This window comes from Chanodichthys erythropterus, chromosome 24 (assembly GCF_024489055.1).
Source record: "Chanodichthys erythropterus isolate Z2021 chromosome 24, ASM2448905v1, whole genome shotgun sequence".
In the NCBI taxonomy this organism is placed as follows: domain Eukaryota; kingdom Metazoa; phylum Chordata; class Actinopteri; order Cypriniformes; family Xenocyprididae; genus Chanodichthys; species Chanodichthys erythropterus.
Genome location: NC_090244.1, coordinates 31,265,666 through 31,291,907, shown reverse-complemented (window position 1 = coordinate 31,291,907; position 26,242 = coordinate 31,265,666). Strand labels below are relative to the sequence as shown.

Here is a 26,242-nt window from a genome sequence, read left to right as displayed (position 1 = left end):
CCCCAACGGGGCCATAAACATCTGGCAAAAACAGAGTAACGTATGACTCATCATGGAATGATGCCCGTACACGACCAGCGTAGCTGGGCCAACAGGAAGCTATAAGAGAGGCCTGGAAAGGCCTGCTACTTAAAGAACCATGTGGCACCGGCCCGTGGTCATGACAGGGCCCTAGCTACAAGGAAGGGCCAGTATAACCTAAAATGACAATTTTAAGGGAACTAGCTACACAACCTGAGTCTAGGCATACACATTCCAGCAGGCAATGTTAATATGCTAAACAGCGTGAGCGTAACCAGCATCGTAGACCAACAGCGCTGTATCCAAACAAGCTGCATACAGAGAGGCTAAAAGGCAAATAGCCAACAATCAAACCGCAATGAACCCCAGATGCTGTGGTGCAAACGACCGGGAGAAGTCTGGTAAACAAAATTCCCTACACTCACCCTGAGTGTGCGATCCAACAGGTGATGCACTCAGTGAAACACAAACCCTAACCGGGGAGTACAACAACAACACCGTATTCATATATAGAGGCCGGATAAAGCCTGCTATCATAGAAAACAGGTGTAACCTGTGGCAGCACAAGCACGCTCACATAACACGCCTGCATAAACATATGAAGGGGAAATATGGGCAAAAAACGGCCAGCAACTTCCTCAGAAGAAGGCCAGAACTAGGAACTATACAACCGCAGGGGGAATAGTCATAACAGAGGGATGTAAACAAACATACACCTAACCTAGTTCTAGCCTAGCCGCTAGCTAAGGACTGTATGTAGACCACGCTACCCTCGGGCTACAAATTCCTAAACACACGGAGAAAGCAGCGCGAGCGGCAGCATTAGGCGGCCGAAAAACTGGCCAACACATAACTGACAATAGCGAAAGCTAGTTCTAGCTATACACAGTATCAGCCGAGAAACTACACCAACGCTAAACAACAAAGCGGCCATAAAGGGCCTGCCTGTAACAGTCAGCCTAACATACAGTTATTTGCCCAAATAACCCCATAAAACATGAACAGATGACAACTATATGCACGGGAAACTAAACAGGCAAAGCAAGGTCTATAAAAAGAATGAAAAATGGACCTGGCTTACCTCCTGCGGCTCGTAGAACGCAGATTCCTCCCCGATACGTCACACGGAGGGGAAAATCCAAAGTTCCAAAGCCCAAAAGCACTTTCACTATCAGGCCAGACGGCGGGCCGTCAGAAAAATATTCATCATAGGCCCACCACATCACCAGACTGTAAAGCCCGCAGCATATAGATGTCACAAAACGCTACCGGGAGGCGAAGGAAGAGCGAGGGTGAGAAAAAAAACCCTCGCGCTGCTGGCGCCGCTCCTCGATCACCTCCCTCAGATCTTGCTTCTTTCTTCTAGCGTCTCGCCATCTCTGCGACTTACTCCGAGGAGGAGGAGGCGCACGAGCGGCGACACTTTCACTCTGGGCCTGCCTCTGAGCCTCGGCTCGAGAAGGCCCGGGACCTCCCGGCTGTCTGGGCCCAGAGCTGGATCTGAGCGGGATGCAAGATCTATACGCCGCGGAGCGCGTCTTCGCCTCCCTGAACTTCTCAACCACCGCCTGCACGGAGGTGCCAAAAAGTTCAGTGGGCGAAACCGGGGCATCGAGGAGAAAATGTTTCTCTTTCTCCCCGATGTCCGCACAGTTGAGCCACAGATGCCGCTCAGTGGCCACCATGCCCGCCATAGATCGACCGATCGAAGCGGCAGTTTGTTTGGTGGCCCTCAGAGCGAGATCCGTAGTCCGACGCAACTCCGCGACCGCCTCAGCGGAAAGACCTTGACCCTGATCAAAATCCGTAAGCAGATCAGCCTGATACGCCAGAAGCACTGACATAGTGTGCAACGCCGCACCAGCCTGACCTGCAGCGGCGTAAGCCCTGCCATTCAAACGTGACGTCACCTTCAACGCTTTGGATGGCAGTGCCGGAGCTTTCAGTGTCGGTGCACTCCCTGTAGCGAGATAGTTCGCAAACGTCTCTTCCACAGGAGGCATCGACACATACCCATGCTGGCCCAATCCCTCAACATCAGCGAAGTCAGCTCGCTGATACTGATGCTGATGGATTCGGGCCGAGTACGGGTTCTTCCATGCCTTCTCGATCTCAGCATGAAGATCGGGAAGGAATGGAAGGCTCGCTGGAGTTGCCGGGTTATGAGTAGAGAGAAACCAATCGTCTAACCTGCTGCGAGCGGGTTCCCTCCTCACGCGCTCCCAGGGCAGCTGCAGTCTGCTCGAGGCGCGTTCCATAACCTCCAGCAACTCAGAAAACACCGTGCAGGGGGGCCTAGCGGGAGCCGCGGGCTCGCCCGCTTCTCCCACCTCGGCCATCTCCTGCTCCCCGGGGCCTTGAGCCAAGAGAGCACTCGCTCCTGGGTCTGAGGATGTTAAGGATACAACATCATCGTCATCCGCCAGAAGCGCGTCCTCGTCAGCCGCTTCAGCTTGAGAAAGATTGACACCCCTCTCAAATTCCTCAGCGAGCTCCACCTGCGAGCCCTATGATTTCAATCGCCGCTGAGCCTCAGCACGAGCAGGGCCGGAACCACCAGGCAGCGGTGGTGGCACCTCTCCCCTCGAGAAGAGGGCCAAACGAGAACGGAGCGTTCTCATAGGAAAACGCTCACAGTTAGCACAGGCAGCACCCTCGAGTACTGTCCGTGCGTGCTCCTCGCCCAGACAGAAAACGCACAAGTTGTGTGTGTCCTCCGGTGTCAGAAACCTGGGACAAGGATCAGCACACTTCCTGAATGATTTAGCAGACATACTAACTTTGGCAGAGTGAAAAAGGCACGAGCAAAAGCAGTCGCGAAAAGACAAGAGGATGTCGGCTGTTTCCCCAGGCGCTCCCTTTATACGTCACGGTTCGCGCCGTTTGACGTGATAGGCTGTCGCCGGCCAATAGGATTGGAGTGTGGTGATTTTTGGCATTTCGAGCACGGGTCACGGAGGACGTTCCCCATAGCGCAGTCAGCGCAGAGTGGAGTTCCCTTTCGAAAGGGAATCACTCATCTCTTGTGATTATACTCCCTGTTTATTCTCAGGCGTAACATAAGCTGTTGAACATAAACAATAGAATGTTCACATTAATAAATAAAAATAATAAATAGCACCAGGGCACGTTTTGGACACTTAACTGGCCAAGAACCTTTAAGGTGGCGGCTGGTATTTGTACGCGCGTATCCTGTCCTTCATGGCTAACTCGATTGCTTGTGTTTGGACCTCTTGCCTGTGTTTCTGCACTAAATCTGGTAAAACATTACACATTTGTCTTTATATTGTAAAATATGTCATGAAAAACAAGTAAATATATTTATATATAAACCAATACCAGTTAAATTGTAATTTTATTTTAATAGCTTTTTAAATGTAACTATTTGAAAATTAAAAATAAAATTAGTGAAGTTTTTATTAATGCTGTTAATTATAAGTTAATAATGCATTGAAACATTAGCATGTAGTCTTCAAATATTGTACAATAAATTAAACGCTGATCAAGATCAAATGAAAAGTTAGTAATAAATGAGAAAGAAAGAAACAGAACAAGTGTCAGGTCAGTTTTAAACTTGAAGTGTTAATGCACAGATCTGTTCATATCAGATTGTTTTTGTCCGTCCGTTGCTCTGCTTATGATCACAATGTCAATCATCACAGTTTCAGATTCAGTTCAATACGGCTGTAACTCCTGAAACTGTGTGATCTTAGCATCATGAACAATAAAACTGTCACTCAAATTCTGAATGTGTTTGTTTATAATCAATGAATGTTATTTGACTTCAGTTAACACACACACACACACACACACACACACACACACACACATCTTCACTGTTGTTGTTCTTGATGTTTCTCTCTTCTTGTGTTCAGATGCCTGTGATCTCACACTGGATCCAAACACAGCACACACTCGACTCGTTCTGTCTGATGGGAACAGGAAGGTGGCACGTGTGAAAGAGCGTCAGCCGTATCCTGATCATCCAGAGAGATTTGATCATCCTCAGGTTCTGTGTAGAGAGAGACTGACTGGACGCTGTTACTGGGAGATTGAATGGAGCGATAGAGGTGCTGAAATATCAGTGGCATATGAAGGAATCACCAGGAAAGGATTGAGTGAAGACTGTGCGTTTGGATTCAATAACAAATCCTGGAGTCTGCACTGCTCTGATGGAGGATTCACTGTCTGTCACAATAAGAACAGGACTGATATACCTCCTGACCGTCTATCCTCTAAGAGAGTAGGAGTGTATGTGGACGTGTCGGCCGGCTCTCTGTCCTTCTACAGTGTCTTTCGCATACACACACTCACACACTTACACACATTCAACACCACATTCACCGAACCCCTCTTTGCTGGATTTAGGGTTTATTATGATTCCTTCTCAGTGTCTCTGTGTGATATTAAAGGATAGAGAGACACTCTGTAAATCCTCTTTCTGATCTTCACACACACTCATCAAATCTCACATCAGGTGTAAATATTTAATGCCTGAGCCGTATAATCACCTGATCCCGGTCGCTCCGTCCTCCTCCTCATCCCAGCTGTTTATATAAAGACATTCTTGACTAAGTCGACTGTGTTTACGTGAATACTCGCCAGGATGTGCATTTTGACATATTTTTGACCATTCAAGGGCAATAATCTGTGAAAGAGACCTGAAGCTGCGATCACATGCTGTCTATATGCGGCTTTCTGTGCGCGGCTTCAGATCTGAGTCCGGCAGCGCGAGTATTCATTTGGATTTTCATTCATTTGGATTTTGAGACTTTCATTTCACTGGTTTAGCCTTTCTTGATCCACACACAGCTGTCTAAGAAAACCTGCTACCACTAGATGGCAGTATAGCCTGATAAAATATAAAAAACCAAACAGATCCCACCCCCCTATAGTATCAAAACTTTGATATCATAAAAACCTTATTTAAAGCAAAAATGCTTATATGGTTATATATATAACACTCTTATGAAATAAAACTGAGGTTTTCATTTACAGAAACCTCAATATTTGAGTTCAGTACAGTCGTTGCTCTTTGGGACAAAAACAATCTTCACAAGGTTCATGAACATATAAATATTTTGCACATTCTTGTTCTTTAGTCTGATAATTTCAGGTCAAATGTAATGATCCAGATTGTTCAGGGCTCCACATTTGATGTGATGGGAAGGAATTAGGGCTGATCTTTAGGAGCTTCAGTTAAATATAGTGTGAATGCAGAACATTTCAGTCTTTCTTAATATTTTTTTTTTTGGTCCATAAAAGAGTGAGGATGATTTTTTCAATACCCTTCGGTTTGGGTTTGATTATCTCTGGAGCAGACAGAAAGATGAAATTTGCACCGATATAACTGTGTATTAGAGCGTTCTGCTTTAAAAAGAGATTCTGCTAGTTACAGAGAAATCTGGGGAAGAGCTTTCAATCAATCAATCAAAATTTATTTGAATAACACTTTCAACACCATAACAATGGACCAAAGTGCTTTACATGGTAAAAATCATTATATAAATCATTATATAAGTCATAAAAAGTATAATCATAAACACATCAAACTAAGAATAAAAGTACAAAAAATACCATACACAAAACATACCAATCATACAGCAAAAGCCTTAGAAAAAAGGAAAGTCTTCAATTGTCCTTTAAAATTACCCAGAGAGGAAGCCAATTTCAAAGACAACGGTAGCCTGTTCCATAACACAGGAGCTGCCACGGAGAATGCACGATCTCCACTCCTCCTCAACCGTGTTCGCGGAACAGACAACAACATGCTCATTTGCTCTCAGAGAGCGAGAAGTTTTGTACGGGCTCAACATAGCTTTGATATAGTCAGGAGCCTGTTGATGTAAGGTCTTATACACAATGATCAGGACCTTATACTCTATCCTATATAACACCGGAAGCCAATGTAGAGAAATTAACACAGGTGTTATGTGATCTCTCTTCTTAGTGCCAGTTAAAAGCCTAGCAGCAGCGTTTTGAACATACTGACGGCGAGCTATGAGAGATGCATTCAAGCCCAGGTATAGGGCATTACAATAGTCCAACCTCATAGAAATCAAAGCATGAACAACAGACTCTAAATCTTTTCTGGAAAGAATAGATTTCAGCTTTGACAACTTCCTTAACTGATAAGAGGATGATTTCACGACAGCATTTACTTGTCGATCAAAGCAAAGTTCTGTGTCAAAAATGACACCCAGGTTCCTAACATAACTGTTTATGCTGGGAGCGAAATCCTCACTCACAAACAGATTTCCCATAGACTGTTTGTTTCCAAAAACTATAATCTCAGTTTTATTCTCATTTAATTGCAGAAAATTACTTGCAAACCATACCTTCACTTCATTTAAGCATATGTTGAAGCTGTCCCATGCAGCACGCTTGTCCAAAGAAAAATATAATTGCAAATCATCTGCACAGATTTGGTAATTAATATTGTGGCCCAAAGGCAAATAGATCCCAAAGGCAACAAATACAGAGAAAACAAGGTTGGTCCAAGAATAGATCCCTGAGGGATCCCCCACAAAACATCCACAGTGTCAGAAAGACAATCTCCAATCCTAACTGAACATTTTCTGTCCCTTAGGTAGGAACCAAACCACTTCACGGCCACATCATTAATACCAACATCATCTCTAAGACGTGATAACAAAATGCCGTGATCAACAGTATCAAAAGCTGCGCTCAAGTCCAGCATCATCAAAGCAACACATTTCCCAGAATCTCTTCCCATTAAAATGTATTTACGACTCTTATTAATGTTGTTTCAGTACTATGGTTTCACCTGAAACCTGATTGGAAAATGTCCATTATATTATTGTGAGTTAAAAAATCTATAAGTTGAGTGTGGAAAACTTTTTCTAAAATCGTACTCATAAAGGGGAGTTTTGATATCGGCCTAAAATTTTTGAGATCCTGACTATCCAAGTTAGTATTTTTTAGTACTGGCTCAATAATGGCCCGCTTGAACTCAAGTGGTACTATGCCAGCTTGTAGGCTACTGTTGATAATTAAAAGAATGCTAGGGCCAAGGACATGCATTGCCTCTTTTAACAATTTAGTAGGGAGGCCATCATAAATAGATGTAGTAGATTTTAAATGCAAGACAATGCCCTCCAACTGTTCCAAGGAAACCAACTTAAACTGACTCAAAACTGGGAGAGAAGATCTTATATTAAACACTGTGTGCCCTACTCCTGATATACTCGACCTCGAGATTTGTAATTTATTTTTAACCCACGTACGCTCAGCCTGCCTGCAGACCCACCTAAAACCCTGTGTTACCTCATTTAGCCATGGTCGCTTATTCACTTTTTGCCTCTTCACCTTAAAAGGTGCAACAGTATCAAGAATTTTACTACATAGATGATTAAAAGACTGTACCATTTCATCTGGTGCTGTTACAGGCACTTCAGAGACACCATTTACAAAAGGTAGCTCTGCAGCCATAAAAGCAGCAATAAAAGCATCATGTGTATGATCTGTAATGACTCTGGAAATTTTTGGAAGAAAAGAAACATCCTGTACAACACGAGGCATGTTCAAATTAAACAGGCTTATGATCCTAAATAGGAATCTCATCAATGCAAATACTCTCGAGGCATATACCCAAAGATAACACCAGATCCAGTGTATGCCCATGGACATGTGTATGTCCCATTACAATCTGGGTGAGATTAAAAGAGTCAATCAAAATTTAAAAATCCTTAGACATGGGTTTTTCTGGGCAACAAACATTAATATTAAAATCCCCCATAATCAGAATCTTGTCAGCACATGTTATAACACCAGATAAAAAAACATAAAAATCCTTAAGGAAATCCTTACTGTAACCAGGTGGCCTATAAACGAATATGCAATACACTGGCGTAGACATGTCAACCTTCATAACTTGAACTTCAAAGGATTTAAAATTCTCAGTGGGGAGCTGCTTACATTTAAAGCTGCAGTCCGCAACTTTTTTGGTTAAAAATGATCCAAAATAAATTTTTGAGCAAGTACATAACCAGCCAGTGTTCAAAACTATCCAATGATCTTGTCTCGATTCACAACAGTAAGCTTGTAATAATGTTTTATAATAAGAGCGACATGGCGGAAATTTGAGCGTGCAGCATTTCCTGTGCGTCATTACGTCACTTCCGTAAACAAAGGAAGGAGTCCCGTTGAGAGGCTAGTTGGCTATATCACGTGAGGAAGCTGCCGGTAGCGGATCATTTATAGCCTGTTCTCACAGCAGCTGAAATAATTAAACTTATCATTTTGATGGCGGATTGTAATCCAGAAAGGTCCAAATGACAATCATCAGTGACAACTGGAGATTCACCCGTAGTAAAAAAAGCAAAAGACTTGGACTGTGGAGTGGCTACAGAAATCGAAATCTACAGTTAACGTTAATACACACTAAATACACAGTCACGCAGTGCTGATGTTGTTAACAATAACAATTTGAGAACAATATAACAGTAATAATAATTTGCACGGTTTGGTGTGATCAGAGCTAAGCGATCGTTAGATTTAGTCATCATTGGCAGCGTGATTTATTGTAGGCCTAATGCTTTTTTCCTCAGTTGGTCAAAACAAAAGTGGCAGACATAATACTTACTTGTTCAGATGATATTTTCCAGAGAAAATTCTTATATTGGTCATACTTTCAAGACGTAGAATCTGTGATTCTGAAGTTCAGTATCCACACCGGTGCGGTGACTGACAGCAAGCATTTCACGAGTTCACACTTGCAAATAAGTCAGATAAATAAATAGTATGCGTATTTGGCGTGCTGTCTGAGGAGAGGGCTCTGAGCTCGGTATTTGGCCTGAACCCAGAGTACTCCCCCCGTATTCTGGTTAAGGAAATAACCAGGCGCGTGTGAGATTTGGTTAGGAAGATAACTATGCGAGAGTGAGGAGATGGGGTGGTGGAGGGATGCTGAAGAACTGTCGAGGAACGTGGGTGAGTCGACTGTGTATTTATAATGGTCTCCACTTATGCTGATTGGGTAGACTTGTTGATTACTGATTGCTGACAGCTGGTCAGAATGACGTGATGATTGAAAGGATCATTTGAAAGTGCTCCTCCCGAATTTTGTTAATGAAACATCATTTCACGAGTTCACACTTGCAAATAAGTCAGATAAATAAATAGTATGCGTATTTGGCGTGCTGTCCGAGGAGAGGGCTCCGAGCTCGGTATTTGGCCCGAACCCAGAGTACTCCCCCAAAATTTGCCACTGACTCTGGACAGCAGCCGGAAAATGATGTTGATAACCCTCAAAATTTGCAGAACGTGAACATGGTCGCCTATGGCAAGCTCCTGCCAGAGCGGTGGCTGTGGATCGAGACTTGGATGGAACCGAGCTCCTGCAGGAGCAGGGCAGATGATGCTGCCATCCAATAAGCTGATTGGATAGAGAATGAGCTCTTGCTGGGGAGGTGGCGATGAAACGCCTGTGATGGAGGAACTGAACTTGCTTCAGAATTGCTTTCCAATCATCCAGTGAATTGGTTGTACAGGGAATTGGATTCCTGTGGGAGCGGAAGAGATGATCCTGCTGAGACAATGTACGGTGTAGCGGAGCTCCTGTGGGAGCGAAGTAGATGACACTGCTGCAGCAGTGGAGCAAGTTGCATGGCGTGACGGAGCTCCTGCGGGAGCGAAGTGGATGACACTGCTGCGGCAGTGGAGCAAGTTTGCATGACGTGACGGAGCTCCTGCGGGAGCGAAGTGGATGACGCTGCTGCGGCAGTGGAGCAAGTTTGCATGACGTGACGGAGCTCCTGCGGGAGCGAAGTGGATGATGCTGCTGCGGCAGTGGAGCAAGTTTGCATGACATGATGGAGCTCCTGCGGGAGCGAAGAAGATGACACTGCTGCGGCACTGGAGCGGGTTTGAACTGATAAAAGGAACTCCTGCAGTGTGGAGTAGATGGCCACTGCGACAGTGGACCAGACTTTCAACTTGCTTTCAACTATCCAATGAGCAAGTAGGACGGTGAGCCGAGCTCCTGTGATCAGAGTAGATTACACTGCTGCGGCAGTTGAGCAAACTTGCTTTTCGACTTGCTTTCAACTGTCCTTAGGGTGAGTTTGGACAGAGAACTGACCTCCTGTGGGAACAGACGAGGTCAGTGCACTGCTGCGGTGAAAGAAAGGTGGGCTACTGGGTAGATGCTGCTACTGGGTAGATACTGATGCGCAGAGGAGGTAAAATTGCTTCCATTGTTTAGTGGACTGGTGATGTTAATTGGAGAGGATGCGGTGAGCCAGTAGGTTTGGGCTTTAGCTGATGAGGGTTTGTTGAGCTTCTTTGATGTGGAAATGATTGGAACGGATATAGCTCTTGTAGGCTTCTGACGACCAGCGACCTAGTGCTTGAATCTGGTGTTGGGAAAGGCCTTTCTGAGCAGCTGTAGTTGCTGCACCTATGCGAAATGAATGGCTAGAATAGTTGGCTGCTGGGATGCCAGATTGAATCAATACGGCCTTGAGGTGTTTCTGGAGCCAAAAATGTGTGATGGGGTGGTTGGAGTCATCTGTGAAGAGTGGGTCAGATGGGAATTTGGCCTGCGAGCTCCTGAAATGGAGGTAAGCTAAAAGGGATTGGTATGGCTGGATTGGTGATGAGAGGTTGAAAATGTAGATGAAATGGCCTTTCCTTGTTTGATCTGTCTTGCTTTGTTTGATGAAATAAGAGATGGTGTCATCATCTAGCACTGATAAATCTGAAATTGTCGGGTGGACCTTTGGATTAAAGTTGGATGTGATAGTGAGCTCTGAGCATCTGAGAAACCCGAAGAAAGCCAATATGAACATTGCATCCAGTGTGTGGGCAGTATTGATAGAGTGGTAGCCTCGGCGGAGAGTGGTGATACATTTGGTGAGTATGTCTAGTGTTATTGGTTGTCTGGCGTCTGGGCAGGTGGGTTGGGTTTTTTGGATGCCTTTAATCAACATAGAGGTCTGTGAATTGGCTATTTCTGATGAGGGTGAACCAAAAATGAGTTTGTGAAAAAACTGAATTCCGCTTAGATAACCCTTGATGGAGCTGGCTTGGAGGTTCTTAATCCTGTTGAGATAGGATATGAATGAAGTGATGGTGAGCAGTGAAAAATCAGGAAATGGCAGGCTGTATGTGGAGTGGAAAGACTTAAAACATTTCCAAGCGGTTAGGTAGGATTGGAGGGTTCTGGGGGAAACGGCTTGGATAATGGAATTATGAGAGGCGTCCAGCAGGGGTTTCAATGGGTGGTTTATGGGAACATCAGTTCTGAATAGTGAGGTACTGGGGTTGGAAATGGGTCCACCTCTGGTGCCAGCAATCTGAATTTCTGGAAAGCAAAACGGGAGAGAGCATCAGCTATTTGATTTTTTGATCCAGGAACATGTTTTGCAGTTATGATGAATTGATCACAAGCTGAAATCCAAATGAGGCGTCTTAGGAGAGGCATTAGTGCGGGGGAGTGAGAACGGCCTTTGTTAATGCAATGCACGGTTGCTTCGTTGTCACAGTGTACTAAGATGCTGTTAGTGGACCATTCTTTCCCCCACAGGAAGGCTGCTACAACTAGTGGATACAATTCGAACAGTGCTGAGGATGTTAATGACTGCGGTGAGTCTAATAGCTGGGGGGGCCACGTAGATGTGAACCAACGGCCTTGGTAGAATCCCCCGAAACCGACAGAGGGAGCTGCGTCAGTAAACAGTTGAATATCCATGGGGAGAGAAATGAGAGTGTTATAGAAAAAGGAAAGACCGTTCCATTGCTTGAGGAAATTTATCCATAAACTGAGCTCGTTGCAACATGAATTAGTTAGGGAGATTTGGTCCTCTAGCGCGTGAACTGAAGATGCGAGGGAGAGGAGATGTGAGATGAAAGGGCGGCCTTGCGGGATGATGCGCATCGCGAAGTTTAAGTGGCCGAGCAAAGATATTAGCTCGCGTTTAGAAAGATTTGGATTGTCTCGGAGGGTGGATGCGACCAGAATAATCCGGTCGATTTTTTCCTTGGGTAGTGAGGCCTGGAAATGAACTGTGTCCAAATTAATGCCCAGAAATTCGATGGATGTGGCTGGACCCCTGGTTTTATCCTGGGCGATTGGAATCCCGAGCTCGGAAAAAACCTTTTGGACTGTGAGAAGATGCGCGGCTGGGATGGAGTCGGGAGGCGAGATGATTAAGAAATCATCTAAAAGGTGAATGACATAAGGAATTGCATAGTTGTTAGAGAGAATCCAGCAAATAGCTTCTGAAAGCATGTCGAAAATCTTAGGGCTGCTTTTGCATCCAAAAGTTAGACGGACGGAAAAATAAAATTTTCCGTGCCAGCGTATGCTGAATAAATGCCAGTAATCTGGGTGGATGGGCATCACTTTGAAGGCAGAAGTGATGTCGACTTTGGCCAGCCAAGCGCCGCGACCTGCGTCTTTGATCAGTGTTATAGCTTGGTCGATGTTGTGGTAATGAAGAGAAAATTCTTCCAGTGGGATAAGGCTGTTTATGCTTGGGAACGGGGAGTTGTGTGGTGCTGAGAGATCGATTATTAATCGTTTTTTGCCTGAAAATTTCCTGGTAGCCACTCCAATTGGGCTTATTCGATAACATTCAAAAGGAGGAAAGTTAAACGGGCCGATCATAAAACCTGACTCGATTTCTTTTTTGATTAGAAGGTCGACTGTATCGGGCTCGGCGAGAGCAGACTGGAGATTGTTACATATGATGCTTTGGGATGGGAGGCTTTCAACGCCGGGTTTGAAACCGTGTTCGAGACCAGACAGCAAATAGTCTGTAAAGTTAGTGTCGGGGTGGTGAGACAATTCAGTAGACAGACGAGAAATATTCACAGGAGTCGACAAATAATTTTTAGAATCTTTATTTAAAGACCTTTTTACAGGGCATATCATGCGGGCGTGAGCGCCGCCACAGAAGTTACAGATGTGCATGTAACGACAGCGCTGCCTTGCGCATCTTCCTGAATTGAAATTATTGCAGACTTGACTGTTTGTAGAAGTGGTACGACTTTTGGAATCTGTGGTTGAGTCGAAGTTGGTGTTTACTGGCCGCGGGACATAACTGGTTGACTTAACTTGAGATGAATCTGAGCAAGGGGGAATTGACGGGTTGATTAGGGGACAAGCTGTGGTGGAGTGAGCGACAGATCTGCAGACCGCGCAGGAGATGTTACGGCATCCTAAGAAAACTCTGTTGTGTAACTCAGTGTCTAAGGCACCCCAGTAAGGGCAATGGTTCCACTGAGCCACGCGGACAGCACATTTGGCTGAAAAAAGTTTATGGTAAGTGTAAAAGTGTGTTCCTCCGTATGATAATGCTAGCTCTGCGATTATCGCGAGGTAGTCATTTAGTTCTCGTCTCCTGTGGGGAAGTGCTGCGCAAATGATTTCGCTATAACGGTTGAAAGCAATACAGAATTCAGAAAAAGAAAGAATGCGGGGAGAATTGTGCACTGGATTTTTAAGGGTAACAGAAAAATCGCCACAGTCGATTTGGCGATTTGAGACGGAGGGAGGAAGTAATGATAGCAATGATGATAAATCTATGTCCGCACCTGTGAGGATCTGTGCTCTGATGTTACTGGCAACGGGGGGTGGTTCCAATGCTGTAGCGTTTGGTGGAATGGGCATCGCCGTTGCTGAAAACAGTGTGTAAGGAGATCGAGCATGGGAGAAAGTGTTAGAAGGAAGACAAGCCGGGGCCGAGGCCGCTTGCGGAGGCAACCTCACGCTAGGGTCGGCCCCTGGAGCGAGGAGAGTGGAAAATGAAGGAAACTGGGGAGGTATATAGGGGGTCTGGGCCTGCACTGCTAGCGGAGGCAGCCTCGCGCTAGAAACCGATGGTGGGGCTGCAGGCCACTGACACGGGGTAGGGTTGAAAAAAGAGATTGGAAAAGGCTGAGGTTGCGCCTGTGCTGCTGGTGGAGGCATACTCACATTACCAGGGTGGTTTGTGTCTATGGAGGCTGGTATTGTTACGTGAGGCACTGCTGTCTGTAGCTCTGCGGAGCGAAGATGAGAGTGTGGACTGACAGCAGCGGAATCCGGGGCGCGGCCCAGGCTTGCAGAGGGCCGGCTGCCACGTCCTGAAACTTGGAGGCCCTTTCTCGTGAGGGTAGGAGATGGTGTTTTTTGAGATCGTTGGTTCGGGCCCCTGCGATTTTTATTCGGCTTGTTAGCCGTTTTGGAAAGTGGAGTGGATTTTGAAGATGGGAATGCCGACTGAAGAGAAACGTACAGGTTATACAGCTCTGCTTTGTTCATTCTTCTGGAAAAGTGGACATCGGCGCTTATTAGAGCTTGTCTCAATCCCAACACTGTCCACTTTTCTATTGCAGGAATTGTGGGGTGTGCTGAAGTGTAGGATGAAGCTGAAGATGATGGTGGATGTCTCGAAGGTGGAGGTGATGGCAAGCCACGGCGTCTTGGGGTACGAGAAGCGGCGCGGCTGGGCCGACGACCGCGCGATGGTACTGGAGGCTCGGTTGCGGTGTCCTGTGGTGGAACACAGGTGTCCTGTGGTTGGGCACGTGTGCTCCTTGCATCAGTGCGATGCAGCGAAGGATCCTGGGCAATGTGGGATTCGTCGTCAGACGGGAAGATATCGATCTCGGACATTGTAACAATTTGGGTGTAACCAAATGCTGAAGAACTGTCGAGGAACGTGGGTGAGTCGACTGTGTATTTATAATGGTCTCCACTTATGCTGATTGGGTAGACTTGTTGATTACTGATTGCTGACAGCTGGTCAGAATGACGTGATGATTGAAAGGATCATTTGAAAGTGCTCCTCCCGAATTTTGTTAATGAAGCATCATTAGATTCATCCGCGCTGTAGGGCCTCGTTCAACAGAACTTACCAAATGATGTTATCAACAGGGAACATGACCAAACAAAGCTTCATTTGACCAAGGATCCATTCACTGACCCCAAAATCCCCGGGGGCACTGGATAGCTCCTAATTCCAGCTAGTCAGCATTAAGAGAAATGGTAAGGTGACTTAAGAACAGAGAATATCTGTTTTGAGGCCTTCCTGATCACATTAAAATTATAGACCCTCACAAAACCGTTTTGTATCAAACAAACAGAACAGGAAACACTAATTAAACGGACCTGAAAAGAACAATGGATCCACACAGACATCCACCTGATTAGGAGTCCGTTTTGACCCGGTCACTTGTGACTCCGGTCGCTGTTCAGGGACTCTATGCTTACAGACTCAATCTTGAATCTCAAATGGACAATCACTGAGAGATCATTTAAAACTATATTCAGAATAACAAATGCTATGATCTGATTACTAACATGTTGGATTCAATGCATTATATGTTTGTATTCCCGTATGCATTTTCTTTCTCTTGTAATCACTGTTTTAATTAGGTCAGTCTAGTAATGTGTGTGTAAGAAGTGTGTCATGTTTGAGTTCTAAATACAGGATTTATAATTATCTTTAATTCTATGTGCATGAAACATTGAAATACAGTATTAGGAAGATATTATGAAACGTTATAAAGTTGTTAATAAAACAGGAGAATGTTCCGAGGATATCATCGATGTAATCAATAGACAATAGATGGGGCTTGTCTAAGCTCCGTATCAACGTTTCATTGGAGGATCGCATCTGAAGGATGGAGCCAACTTGCTCCTTTAAAACTATGCTGTCCCAAACAAGCTAGTCATTGAAGCACCGATACTTTAACCACGGCTGAAAAGTTGTTTGGGTTATGCTGAAAAAAGTAGTTGAAGAACCGCTACTTCGACCGTGGCTGAACTTTACATCTAAGCTGCTTCGTCCCATCTAACGACCGGGGCTGATTTTCCATCTAAGATCGAGTCGCTGACTATCTTCATCCATGAGCCGCGCAGCTGATAGCCTACTTCTCATCCAACAGCCGTCACATCCAACTCCGAAACACTCCGTGAACTATCTGACCAAAGTCTCCAAAGAAGAGAGCCGCTCAAGCCAGACGCTCAGAACAGCGCGTTTCACCAGCCGGCAACTTCCTTCAAAGCTTCCGCGCTACCCAACGCTGGGCTTCCCTGAGAAGACGTCACCGCAAAACAGCCAATCTGAGTTGGGATTCCGCTCAACCAGAGCCACGAAACACCCACCTACCTCCGCTGTCAGAGTGAACGCAGGTACAAGCAAATCTTCTCTCTCTCTCTTTCTGGAAACTGGTGAAACTCCTTTAAACCGAAAGAATCAAGCCAAAGCGCTGCTTTTGTGATTTTTCTCAGGTTACGAGTTAAGTTAGCACTGAACTTGGGACTTTTCATAGCTCATATCAACTCTGCGAATGTGTGTGCATGTATGTATGTATGTATGTGTGTGTGTTTAGCCTTAGTTTCTTGTAATCATTAGAAGTAGTCATAAAGTTTGTTTTGATTTTCACATATACGAGTTTCTTGTGCTGTGTATCAAGTTACTATCTTAAACTTAAAAATAAAGTTACCTCTTGTTTATAATAATAATCATAATAAAATATTGTTACTGTTGGCCACAGAATAATATTCTATCCAGAATTGATGAAATACTGTAACCTCAATTTTTCGCCATAGACAGTCAATGTGACTTAAAAAGCATAATAAATCCAGAAAACATAATGTAAGCAGTCTATACACGGAGCGACGGAACGGCAAAACACCACCTGGTGCCATCTTGCTTGCGCAATTTGGGGACATTTCTGCCAAATTTCTTTGAGATATGAATAGATGAAATAAAAGAATAACAAGTAATAAAATGAGTAACAAATAATACAAATAAAAATGTACTAGAGGACTTGGATCTGTGAAAAGTTCACTCAAACAGAAGTGTTGTGTGCCCTGATACAAACACAGAAACTCTGGTTAAAGCAGGTAAAAACAACCTCCACTGGAGCAGCTGAGATGGACTGACCCACAGAAGAGGTTAAAAGGAAAGAAAAGTGTGCATTATTTCTTACTGGACCCTGGAGCACATCTAAAACAGAAACTAATGTTTCTGATTATAACTGAGCAATCCTGATCCTGGAGGTCCTGTAGAGTTTATCGTCTCTCCAGGATTAGGACTGCTGTAAACACAGTGAACTCACATGGTACTGGCACTGTCCTCTGCAGCAGCGTCTGTTTGCTGTCTTCATGAACACCGATGAAGGCTGTATGAATGCTGCTCACTCCTGCCTGAACACTGAGCTCCTGATCCTGCTCCTGACGGCTCCATGTCTGCTCCTCCAGCTCCAGAGAGCGGATCACAGACCGGGCCGGCAGTCTGCAGCAACAAACACAAACCGGTCAAATATACAGTCTTCACTGTCAGAGATCTGATATGGTGGACTGATGTCAACACAACCATGAGATTTAATCCCACTGTTCTTTGAGATGATTCACGTCACATCTATAACTGTCCTAATACAGCCAAAACATGAAAAAAAATCAACAATAATAAATTATATTGGGCAGATTTACTATTAGCCAAGCAAGGAGAAGATGCCATCAAAACTGTAAATGATTGAAGATAATCTTCACAGTAGTAATGTGCTGAAGTATCAGTGACCGACTGTGTTCATGGAAAAGCTGCAGCTGCTCCAGAACGACGCAGAACTTTATCGGCCGAGGGTCAGAAGAGCAGAAGATCAAGAGCGATGTCCGATTGTGAACAAGTTGATCTTTCCTGATGAATTGTTTCAATAATTCATTCATGAACTGGTCTGATGTGATTGCAGCTGTTCTTGAGTCAGAAACTCACTCGTAATCTGGGATATTATCGGAGCTTGAATTTGTAGATGTCACCGTTTGTACGTGATTTGAGCTAAAATAACAAATGAACACATTTTTGCCTCATATGACTTCAATTTTAAAAATACCATATGATACAATACAATATATGGTACAATAGTTTGCTTACTTAAATATTCCCTGACTTCAATTGATATTTTAGTACATTATTTATGTTTTCACAATAAATCTTGGTAATAAAATAAAAAGTTTTCTTAATTGCAGATTAACACTTATTAAATGTCTGCTGTAATCTTTCTTATTAGTGCTCACTAATGACTCGTCTATGAAGCTTGTTTAAATAAAAACAAAAAAAGATAACTGTGACTTTTTAGCTCACAATTATGACTTTTTTCTCACAATTGCAAGATTTAAACTCACAACTGCGAGTAATACAGTCAGAATTGTGAGTTATAAAGTCAGTTTTGTGTGATATAAACTCACAACTGCGAGTTACATAAACTGGTGATTCTGGTGATCTTGAGTTTTTAAACACACAGTTCTGACTTTATAATTTGTAAATGTGAGTTTAGAACTTGCAATTCTAAGAAAAAAGTCGAGATAAAAAGAATTACGAGATAAAAACAATTTTGAGTTATAAGATTTGAACTAACAATTACAGGAAAAAAGTATGAATTGTGAGTTTATATCACACAATTGTAAGAAAAACAGTCAGAATTGTGAGATAAAATGTCACAATGACCTTTTTTATTGTGTATTCAGTGTCTGAAACAAGCTTCCATATCTGTATCTGATATTTATCATGTGGAGATCCATCAGATCATCATTTCAGCACAATCTAACATGATATTCCCTACATTATGGTAACTGCATGTCCACAAGTACTGTAATACCAGTACATTTTTACCCAGCAGGGACATGTTTAGGTCCCCATGAGGAAACAAGCTTATAAAACACTCAGAATTATGTTGAAAATTTAAAAATGCAGACAGTTTTGTGTGATGAGTAGGTTTAGGGGTAGATTAGTGAAGGGGGAGAGAATATACAGATTGCACTCTGTTTCCACAGCAGATCTTACTTTGGGCTGCATGCGGTCAGTGCCTGTGATGAACTGAGCGTGACCAGAACCTTCTCTGGACAATTTCTGTGACTTATTTTTGTTATTTACAGTTAGGAGGACAAAGCCTCTAGAAGCTCATGACGCATGTCCAGATCTGAATTCTGAAGAGACTCATGTGAAATCATACAGGAGAGAAGCCAGTCAGTTGAGTTTGTGTCAAAGAGAGAGACTTCTCCATCGCCGCACAGCCATTACACCGCAGAAGAACAGTCTGGCCTATGATATTGATCCTGCAGTCTGACAAGATGACAGGGATGGAGCGTATGGTGACCCTCGATCCCTGATGGAGGAATGGAGACATTTGTCCCTCTGGCCACACCTCTTACTGACTGCTTATGTGGCGAAACACCACCTCGGCTCCTAAAAACAACACTAGTGTGCTCAGACATGAGCCGGCCTTATATACCCGTATGTCCAGGGGCGTAGCTTCACATGCCTATTTTCATTGGCCTTTTCTAATGTGCTCAGATGTGATTGGGCTCTCAAGGATGATCCTATAAATCAAACGTAACTGATTCATTAAAGCATGTAGAAAGACACAGTGGTAAAAACTCTTGTGTAATTAAGTGACAGAATGGACAGTCCCTGTTGAGCTCTATATATATGATGATGATCTTGAGCTCTTAGTGTGGTTCTGTTGTGAGATCAGGTAAGCTGTGCACCTGCAGGTGAGTATCTGGGGTTGAGTACAGCCGGCAGACTGAAGCGCAGCGCATGATCGGCCTGAACACTGAGCTCAATGATGTAGACGATGGAGATGATGGCAGTCTGACCACAAATAAAGTATACTTATAACACAAATTAAGTACACTTTAATATCACTAATCAAGCATGTAATCAGTCTGGCATATACTTAAAGTGTACTAAGTATACTTGAAGTTATTCCAATTTAGCACCCAAAAGTACTCTAAATATACTTAAAGTTGTGTTTTTATACAATGTAATTACAAATAAAATATACTTAGTACAAAATTAGTTGTTTCAAAATAGCACACTTTAACTAATCATTAACACACTTGGAATATACTGATAATTAGTCTGGCTGCAAGTATACTTAGCATACTTTTTTTTTTTCACTAGGGCACCCCCTGGCTCTTAATGCATCATGTTTCCTTCTGGAGCATCAGTGTGTTACGATAGGACCAGGCAGGAGACAGAAGATAGATAAAACAGGTTTGTTTATTGGACACAAGCAGAGTATATGATGCAGACAGGTGAGTAGCAGATGCACTTGGTGATGTACGAGTGATATAGAGAATGACACAGTCCATTGTAGTTGCAGAGTGACAATGGAGAATGATACTTGCTGAATGGAGCTGATGACTTCAGACAACACTTCACGCCAGACGAGAATCGTAGGAAGGAGCTTAGGAAACCCGGAGAACAGGTAAGTAGTCAGAAGAGTCCTTGAGTTAAGCATACAGGTAAGTCCTTTGATGCAAACGAGACCGGACAATGTGGCTGAGTGTGAGTGTGTCTTAAATAGTGCTGGTGATGAGTGCGCTGATGAGGTGCAGGTGACGGTGATCAGTACTCAGGGGAAGGTGTGCGCTGTGATTGGACGGTGCTGGAACCTGGCGTGTTTGTTACAGTTTTTTACGGTAGGTGACTGAGTTGACCTGCTCCGTGATGGTGAGCGGGCCAATGAATCTGGGACTCAGCTTCCGGCAGGGTAGACGCATGCGGATGTCTCTGGTGGATAGCCATACCTTGTCTCCAGGTTGGTAAGCTGGGGCCTCAGAGCGTCACAGAGCCGCTGCCATCCTACGTCTACGGAGAGCCTGTTGAAGTTGATGGTGTGCTGAGTCCCAGACCCTCTCGCTCTCTCTGAACCAGTAATCCACGGCAGGAACATCGGAGGGTTCCCCAGACCAGGGGAACAGTGGGGGTTGGTAACCGAGTACGCACTGAAAGGGTGTTAAGCCGGTGGTGGATTGTCGGAGGGAGTTTTGGGCGTACTCGGCCCAACCCAGGAACTGGTTCCAAGAGTCCTGGTGGCCGTGACAGAAGGTACGGAGGAAGCGCCCAACTTCTTGGATCTTGCGTTCCGTCTGCCCGTTCGTCTGGGGATGGTAACCCGAGGAGAGGCTTACGGTCACACCTAGGAGGGAGAAGAAGGCTTTCCAGACTCTTGAGATGAACTGTGGACCTCTGTCGGATACGATGTCTTCTGGGATACCAAAGTATCTGAAGATGGCATTAAACATGATCTCCGCTGTTTCCATGGCCGTTGGCAGACCTCGTAGAGGGATGAGACGGCAGGACTATCAATGACCACAAAGATGCATGTATATCCATCCGAGGCTGGTAGATCAGTCACGAAGTCCACTCCTAGGTGTGACCAGGGTCGGTTGGGAACAGGCAGCGGAAGAAGTTTGCCAGCTGGTAAATGGCATGGGCTCTTGGCCATGGCGCACTCCCTGCATCCCTGCACGTACCTCCTGACGTCGTTGGCCATGTTGGGCCACCAGAAGCGCTCTTTCAGCAGCGAGAGGGTTTCATTGACCCCCGGGTGGCCAGTGCCAAGTGAGGAGTGAGCATAGTGGATCAGTGGGGTGCGTCGTGCTCGGGTGATATACTGTAAGCCCTCGGGACAACCCGGCGGAGTGTTGGTGGAGGCATTGGAAGGAGGGAGAGTCTCTGGAGTCCAGGTTATGGGGCTTACGAACAGGTTCTCAGGCAGGATGGGTTCAGGTTCTTCATTGAAGATGCCGATGTCGTAATTTCTCTCCGCCGGGTTGAGCTTACGGGAGAAGGCGCATGGATGGAGGCGACAATACTGCTCCAATTCTGGTGGTCGAGGCATCGACTTCCACGACGAATGGCTTGTCGGGATCTGGGTGCACCAGGAGTGGAGCGGTCGTGAAGGCTTTCTTCAGTACTTCGAATGCTTCAGTGGCAGCTGGAGTCCAGGACAGAGACTTGGGCTTGTTGCGGAGAAGACTGGTGAGTGGACTGGTTATGGAGCTAAAGTTCTGAATGAATCGTCGATAGAAATTGGAGAATCCGAGGAAACGTTGGAGCTCTTTGATCGTGGTGGGTGTTGGCCAGTTTTGGATGGCATCCACCTTCCCCTCGTCCATCCGGATGCCACTGTGGTCGATGTTATACCCAAGGAACTGCACTGAGGGCTGGTGAAAGGTGCATTTCTCGGCTTTGAGGTAGAGTTGGAAAGTAAAGTAAATCAGAATGTCGTCGATGTAAACCAGTACGAATTTGTGGAGGAACTCCCAAAGCACCTCATGGATGAAGTCCTGGAATACGGAGGGGGCGTTGGCCAGGCCGTACGGCATGACCAGGTATTCGTAGTGGCCAGTGGGCAGGACGAAGGCCACAGGTAAGTAGTCAGAAGAGTCCTTGAGGTAAGCATACAGGTAAGTCCTTTGATGCAAACGAGACCGGACAATGTGGCTGAATGTGAGTGTGTCTTAAATAGTGCTGGTGATGAGTGCGCTGATGAGGTGCAGGTGACGGTGATCAGTACTCAGGGGAAGGTGTGCGCTGTGATTGGATGGTGCTGGAACCTGGCTGGTTTGTTACACAGTGAATGTTTGAACCTTTTTTAATAGTTGAGTTTGAGTCCCTCAGTTGTCCTCAGTGTGAAAATACGGATCTCAAAATCATTCAGTCACTGCTGGAAAGGGTTCAAATATGCAAAAATGCTTGAAAACTGAAGAATCTGCAGGAGCTGGAGGATTTTTCTGAAGAACAGAGCTCAGTTTAACTGCTCAGGACAAACAAGAGACTCATGAACAACCATCACAAAACACAAAAACAGTCGTGGATCATCAGGTAACCACACACAGTATTGAGAATCAATGGTTCACAAACTTTTTAACTTTTGAATAAATCTTTTTTTTTTTTTTTTGTCTTGTGAACTAAATGCAAACATCTTTTATGTAAAATATCTTACTCAAGACAGTACTAAATAAAAAAAATAAAAAAAAATAAAAATATGCATTTTGCATGATCCCTCTTATTTTGTTAAATGTTTTCACATTTTCACAGATTCTGTAAGGGGTTCACAAACTTTCAAGTGGCACTGTATATACATATGAAATAAATGACACTGCCCATCTGTTTAGATAATCTCAGGTAGCAGGAAGTGTCTTGCATATTTAATTTTACACAACAGATTTTCGGGGACTTTCAGTAGCCATGTTTAGTTATATTGTGTAGACAAATGCAAACAGCAGTTTACAGTAACTCTCCCTCAGTTTGAGTGGGTGTATGTGCCACTGGATGTTAAATATCAGTTGTCTTGGCCCACTATTTGTCTACACAGAGTTAAAGGTCAGTAGCTGTCCTTTTCTCTGTAGATGAAGATAAGAGTTTGTTTTCAGAAGATCACATGTACACTTTCATTTACTTTAAAGATCTAAGCTGATTTCTTGCATGTGATTGCCTACTAAAAATTGAACATACCTTCTCATTTGACTGCAAATAAAACTAGATTAAAAAGTTCGTTGAGACAAACTTTAAGTTGGCTTGAAAAAGCCTAGCCTGAAAGTTTAAAGTAGTTTATAAAGTTTAAAGTTTGAAAGTTTTCAGTTTGAAAGTTTCAATTTTAGTTTAGTAGTTTTGATAGATAGATAGTCAGGGAAAGGTGGTTGCTAGGATTTTACTATGCGGTTGCTAAGGTACTTAGGATGGTTGCTAGGCTGTTGCTATGTGGTTGCTAGGGTACTCGGGGTGGTTGCTAAGGTGTTGCTATATGGTTGCTAGGGTACTCGGGGTGGTTGCTATATGGTTGCTAGGGTACACGGAGTAGTTGCTAAGGTGTTGCTATGCGGTTGCTAGGGTACTCTGGGTGGTTGCTAGGGAGTTGCTATGGTAACCTGGGTGGTTGCTAAGGTGTTGCTAGGCAGTTGCTAGGGTGTTCTGGGTGGTTGTTAGGTGGTTGCTATGGTAACCTGGGTGGTTGCTATGATGTTGCTAGGTGGTTGGTAGTTGTCACAGATGGTTACTATGAAGTTTTTATGGAGTTTTTATAGTTATTAGCATGTTTTTAGCCCACTTTAGCACTTAGCTAATCACTATTAGCATGTAGTTATTCACTGCTAGCATGTGTAGCATTTTGGAAGTCCAGATTGCTAGCATGAATCAAAAGAGCCAACAGCCATGTCTCTACGATGTTCTGATGCAGAGATATAAATCTTGCAAAACGGTTGCTAGGGTACTCTGTTTGGTTGCTAGGGAGTGGCTTGGCAGCTACCAATGATGATACTCCAAAGGCTGCTTGACAATATAAACCAACCCCCATGTCTGTACGATGTTCTGATGCAGAGATATGGATTTTGCAAAACGGTTGCTAGGGTACTCTGTTTGGTTGCTAGGGAGTTGGTTGCTAAGAAGTGATAGATAGATTTAGTTTGATAGATAGATAGATAGATAGATAGATAGATAGATAGATAGATGAGAAGTGATAGATAGATAGATTGATAGATTTAGTTTGATAGATAGATAGATAGATAGATAGATGAGAAGTGATAGATAGATATATATAGATGAGAAGTGATAGATTTAGTTTGATAGATAGATAGATTTAGTTTAATAGATAGATAGATAGATAGATAGATAGATAGATAGATAGATAGATAGATAGATAAATGAGTTTGAATGAGTTTCAATGGATTAGAAATAGTACATAGAATGGCACTTGAGTCTAATTGAGTTTTTGAGTCTAATAGGCTTCCGTAGTTTAAATTTGAATTTTGACAGTTGGAATTTGAAAGTCTTGGCTCATTTGAACATTCCGTCAATGAAAGTCAATGGGATTTTTCCGAGCTTTAATAGTCATTTTTAGGAAAACCGTAAGTCGGATCACTTAGAAAAGATATAGCACACTTGGTCAGAACAGTCTTAAGGTTTGAGCCGAATTTAGTAGTTCTAGCTTTAAAGCTCTAAGACGAGTTAGTGTTAGAAATTTTAGTCTCAGAAGAAGAATAATAATAACTAGATAAAAAAGTTTGAGGACAAACTTTAAGTTGGCTTGAAAAAGCATAGCCAGAAAGTTTGAAGAAGTTTTAAAAGTTTGAAGTTTGAAAGTTTAAGTTTTATTAGATAGATAGATAGATTGGTAATTGTCACAGATGGATACTATGGAGTTTTTATAGAGTTATTAGCATGTTCTTAGCCCACTTTAGCACTTAGCTAATCACTATTAGCATGTAGCTATTCACTGCTAGCATGTTGAAGTCCAGATTGCTAGCATGAGTCAAAAGAGCCAACCGCCATGTCTCTACGATGTACTGATGCAGAGATATAGATTTTGCAAAACGGTTGCTAGGGTACTCTGTTTGGTTGCTAGGGAGTGGCTTGGCAGCTACCAGTGATGATACTCCAAAGGCTGCTTGACAATATAAACCAACCCCCATGTCTGGAAGATGTTCTGATGCAGAGATATAGATTTTGCAAATTGGTTGCTAGGGCACTCTGTTTGGTTGCTATGGTGTTGCTATGCAGTTGCTAGGGTACTCGGGGTGGTTGCTAAGGTGTTGCTATGCAGTTGCTAGGGTACTCGGGGTGGTTGCTAAGGTGTTGCTATGCGGTTGCTAGGGTGTTGCTATGCAGTTGCTAGGGTACTCGGGGTGGTTGCTAAGGTGTTGCTATGCGGTTGCTATGGTACTCGGGGTGGTTGCTAAGGTGTTGCTATGCGGTTGCTATGGTACTCGGGTGGTTGCTAGGGTGTTGCTATGCGGTTGCTAGGGTACTCGGGGTGGTTGCTAAGGTGTTGCTAGGGTACTCGGGGTGGTTGCTAAGGTGTTGCTATGCGGTTGCTAGGGTACTCGGGGTGGTTGCTAGGGTGTTGCTATGCGGTTGCTATAGTACTCGGGGTGGTTGCTAAGGTGTTGCTATGCGGTTGCTAGGGTACTCGGGTGGTTGCTAGGGTGTTGCTATGCGGTTGCTAGGGTACTTGGGGTGGTTGTTAGGGTGTTGCTAGGGTACTCGGGGTGGTTGCTAAGGTGTTGCTAGGGTACTCGGGGTGGTTGCTAAGGTGTTGCTATGCTGTTGCTAGGGTACTCGGGGTGGTTGCTAGGGTGTTGCTATGCGGTTGCTAGGGTACTCGGGGTGGTTGCTAGGGTGTTGCTATGCGGTTGCTATAGTACTCGGGGTGGTTGCTAAGGTGTTGCTATGCGGTTGCTAGGGTACTCGGGTGGTTGCTAGGGTGTTGCTATGCGGTTGCTAGGGTACTTGGGGTGGTTGTTAGGGTGTTGCTAGGGTACTCGGGGTGGTTGCTAAGGTGTTGCTAGGGTACTCGGGGTGGTTGCTAAGGTGTTGCTATGCTGTTGCTAGGGTACTCGGGGTGGTTGCTAGGGTGTTGCTATGCGGTTGCTAGGGTACTCGGGGCGGTTGCTAGGGTGTTGCTATGCGGTTGCTAG

The 26,242-nt window shown here is 44.3% G+C and overlaps 3 protein-coding genes across 6 annotated transcripts in view; 1 reads left to right on the top strand and 2 right to left on the bottom strand.

Annotated features, from left to right (window-relative positions):
- The window catches only part of LOC137015300 (NACHT, LRR and PYD domains-containing protein 3-like), a 55,357-nt gene extending 46,544 nt beyond the window's left edge, over positions 1-8,813 (top strand). For 3 of the 4 annotated variants that reach the window (XM_067380175.1, XM_067380172.1, XM_067380174.1), the window contains exon 9: positions 3,897-8,813. In XM_067380175.1, coding sequence (XP_067236276.1) covers positions 3,897-4,438 — 542 coding nt within the window. In that variant the 3' untranslated portion in view covers positions 4,439-8,813. The remainder of the gene's footprint in view (positions 1-3,896) is intronic. The other variant, XR_010893937.1, reaches the window with a different exon arrangement.
- Positions 1-21,747, bottom strand: part of LOC137015309 (uncharacterized) — a 289,835-nt gene extending 268,088 nt beyond the window's left edge. Inside the window, exon 1 of the mRNA XM_067380187.1 lies at positions 19,523-21,747. Coding sequence (XP_067236288.1) covers positions 20,962-21,666 — 705 coding nt within the window. The 5' untranslated portion in view covers positions 21,667-21,747 and the 3' untranslated portion in view covers positions 19,523-20,961. The remainder of the gene's footprint in view (positions 1-19,522) is intronic.
- Positions 8,941-14,644, bottom strand: LOC137014849 (synaptojanin-1-like). The gene is made up of 2 exons (XM_067379354.1): positions 13,582-14,644; positions 8,941-11,371 (listed from the first exon to the last, which is right to left on the bottom strand). The coding sequence occupies exons 1-2, from the start codon at positions 14,642-14,644 to the stop codon at positions 10,299-10,301; spliced, it is 2,136 nt and encodes a 711-aa protein (XP_067235455.1). The 3' UTR covers positions 8,941-10,298.
- Positions 21,748-26,242: the final 4,495 nt, after the last annotated feature.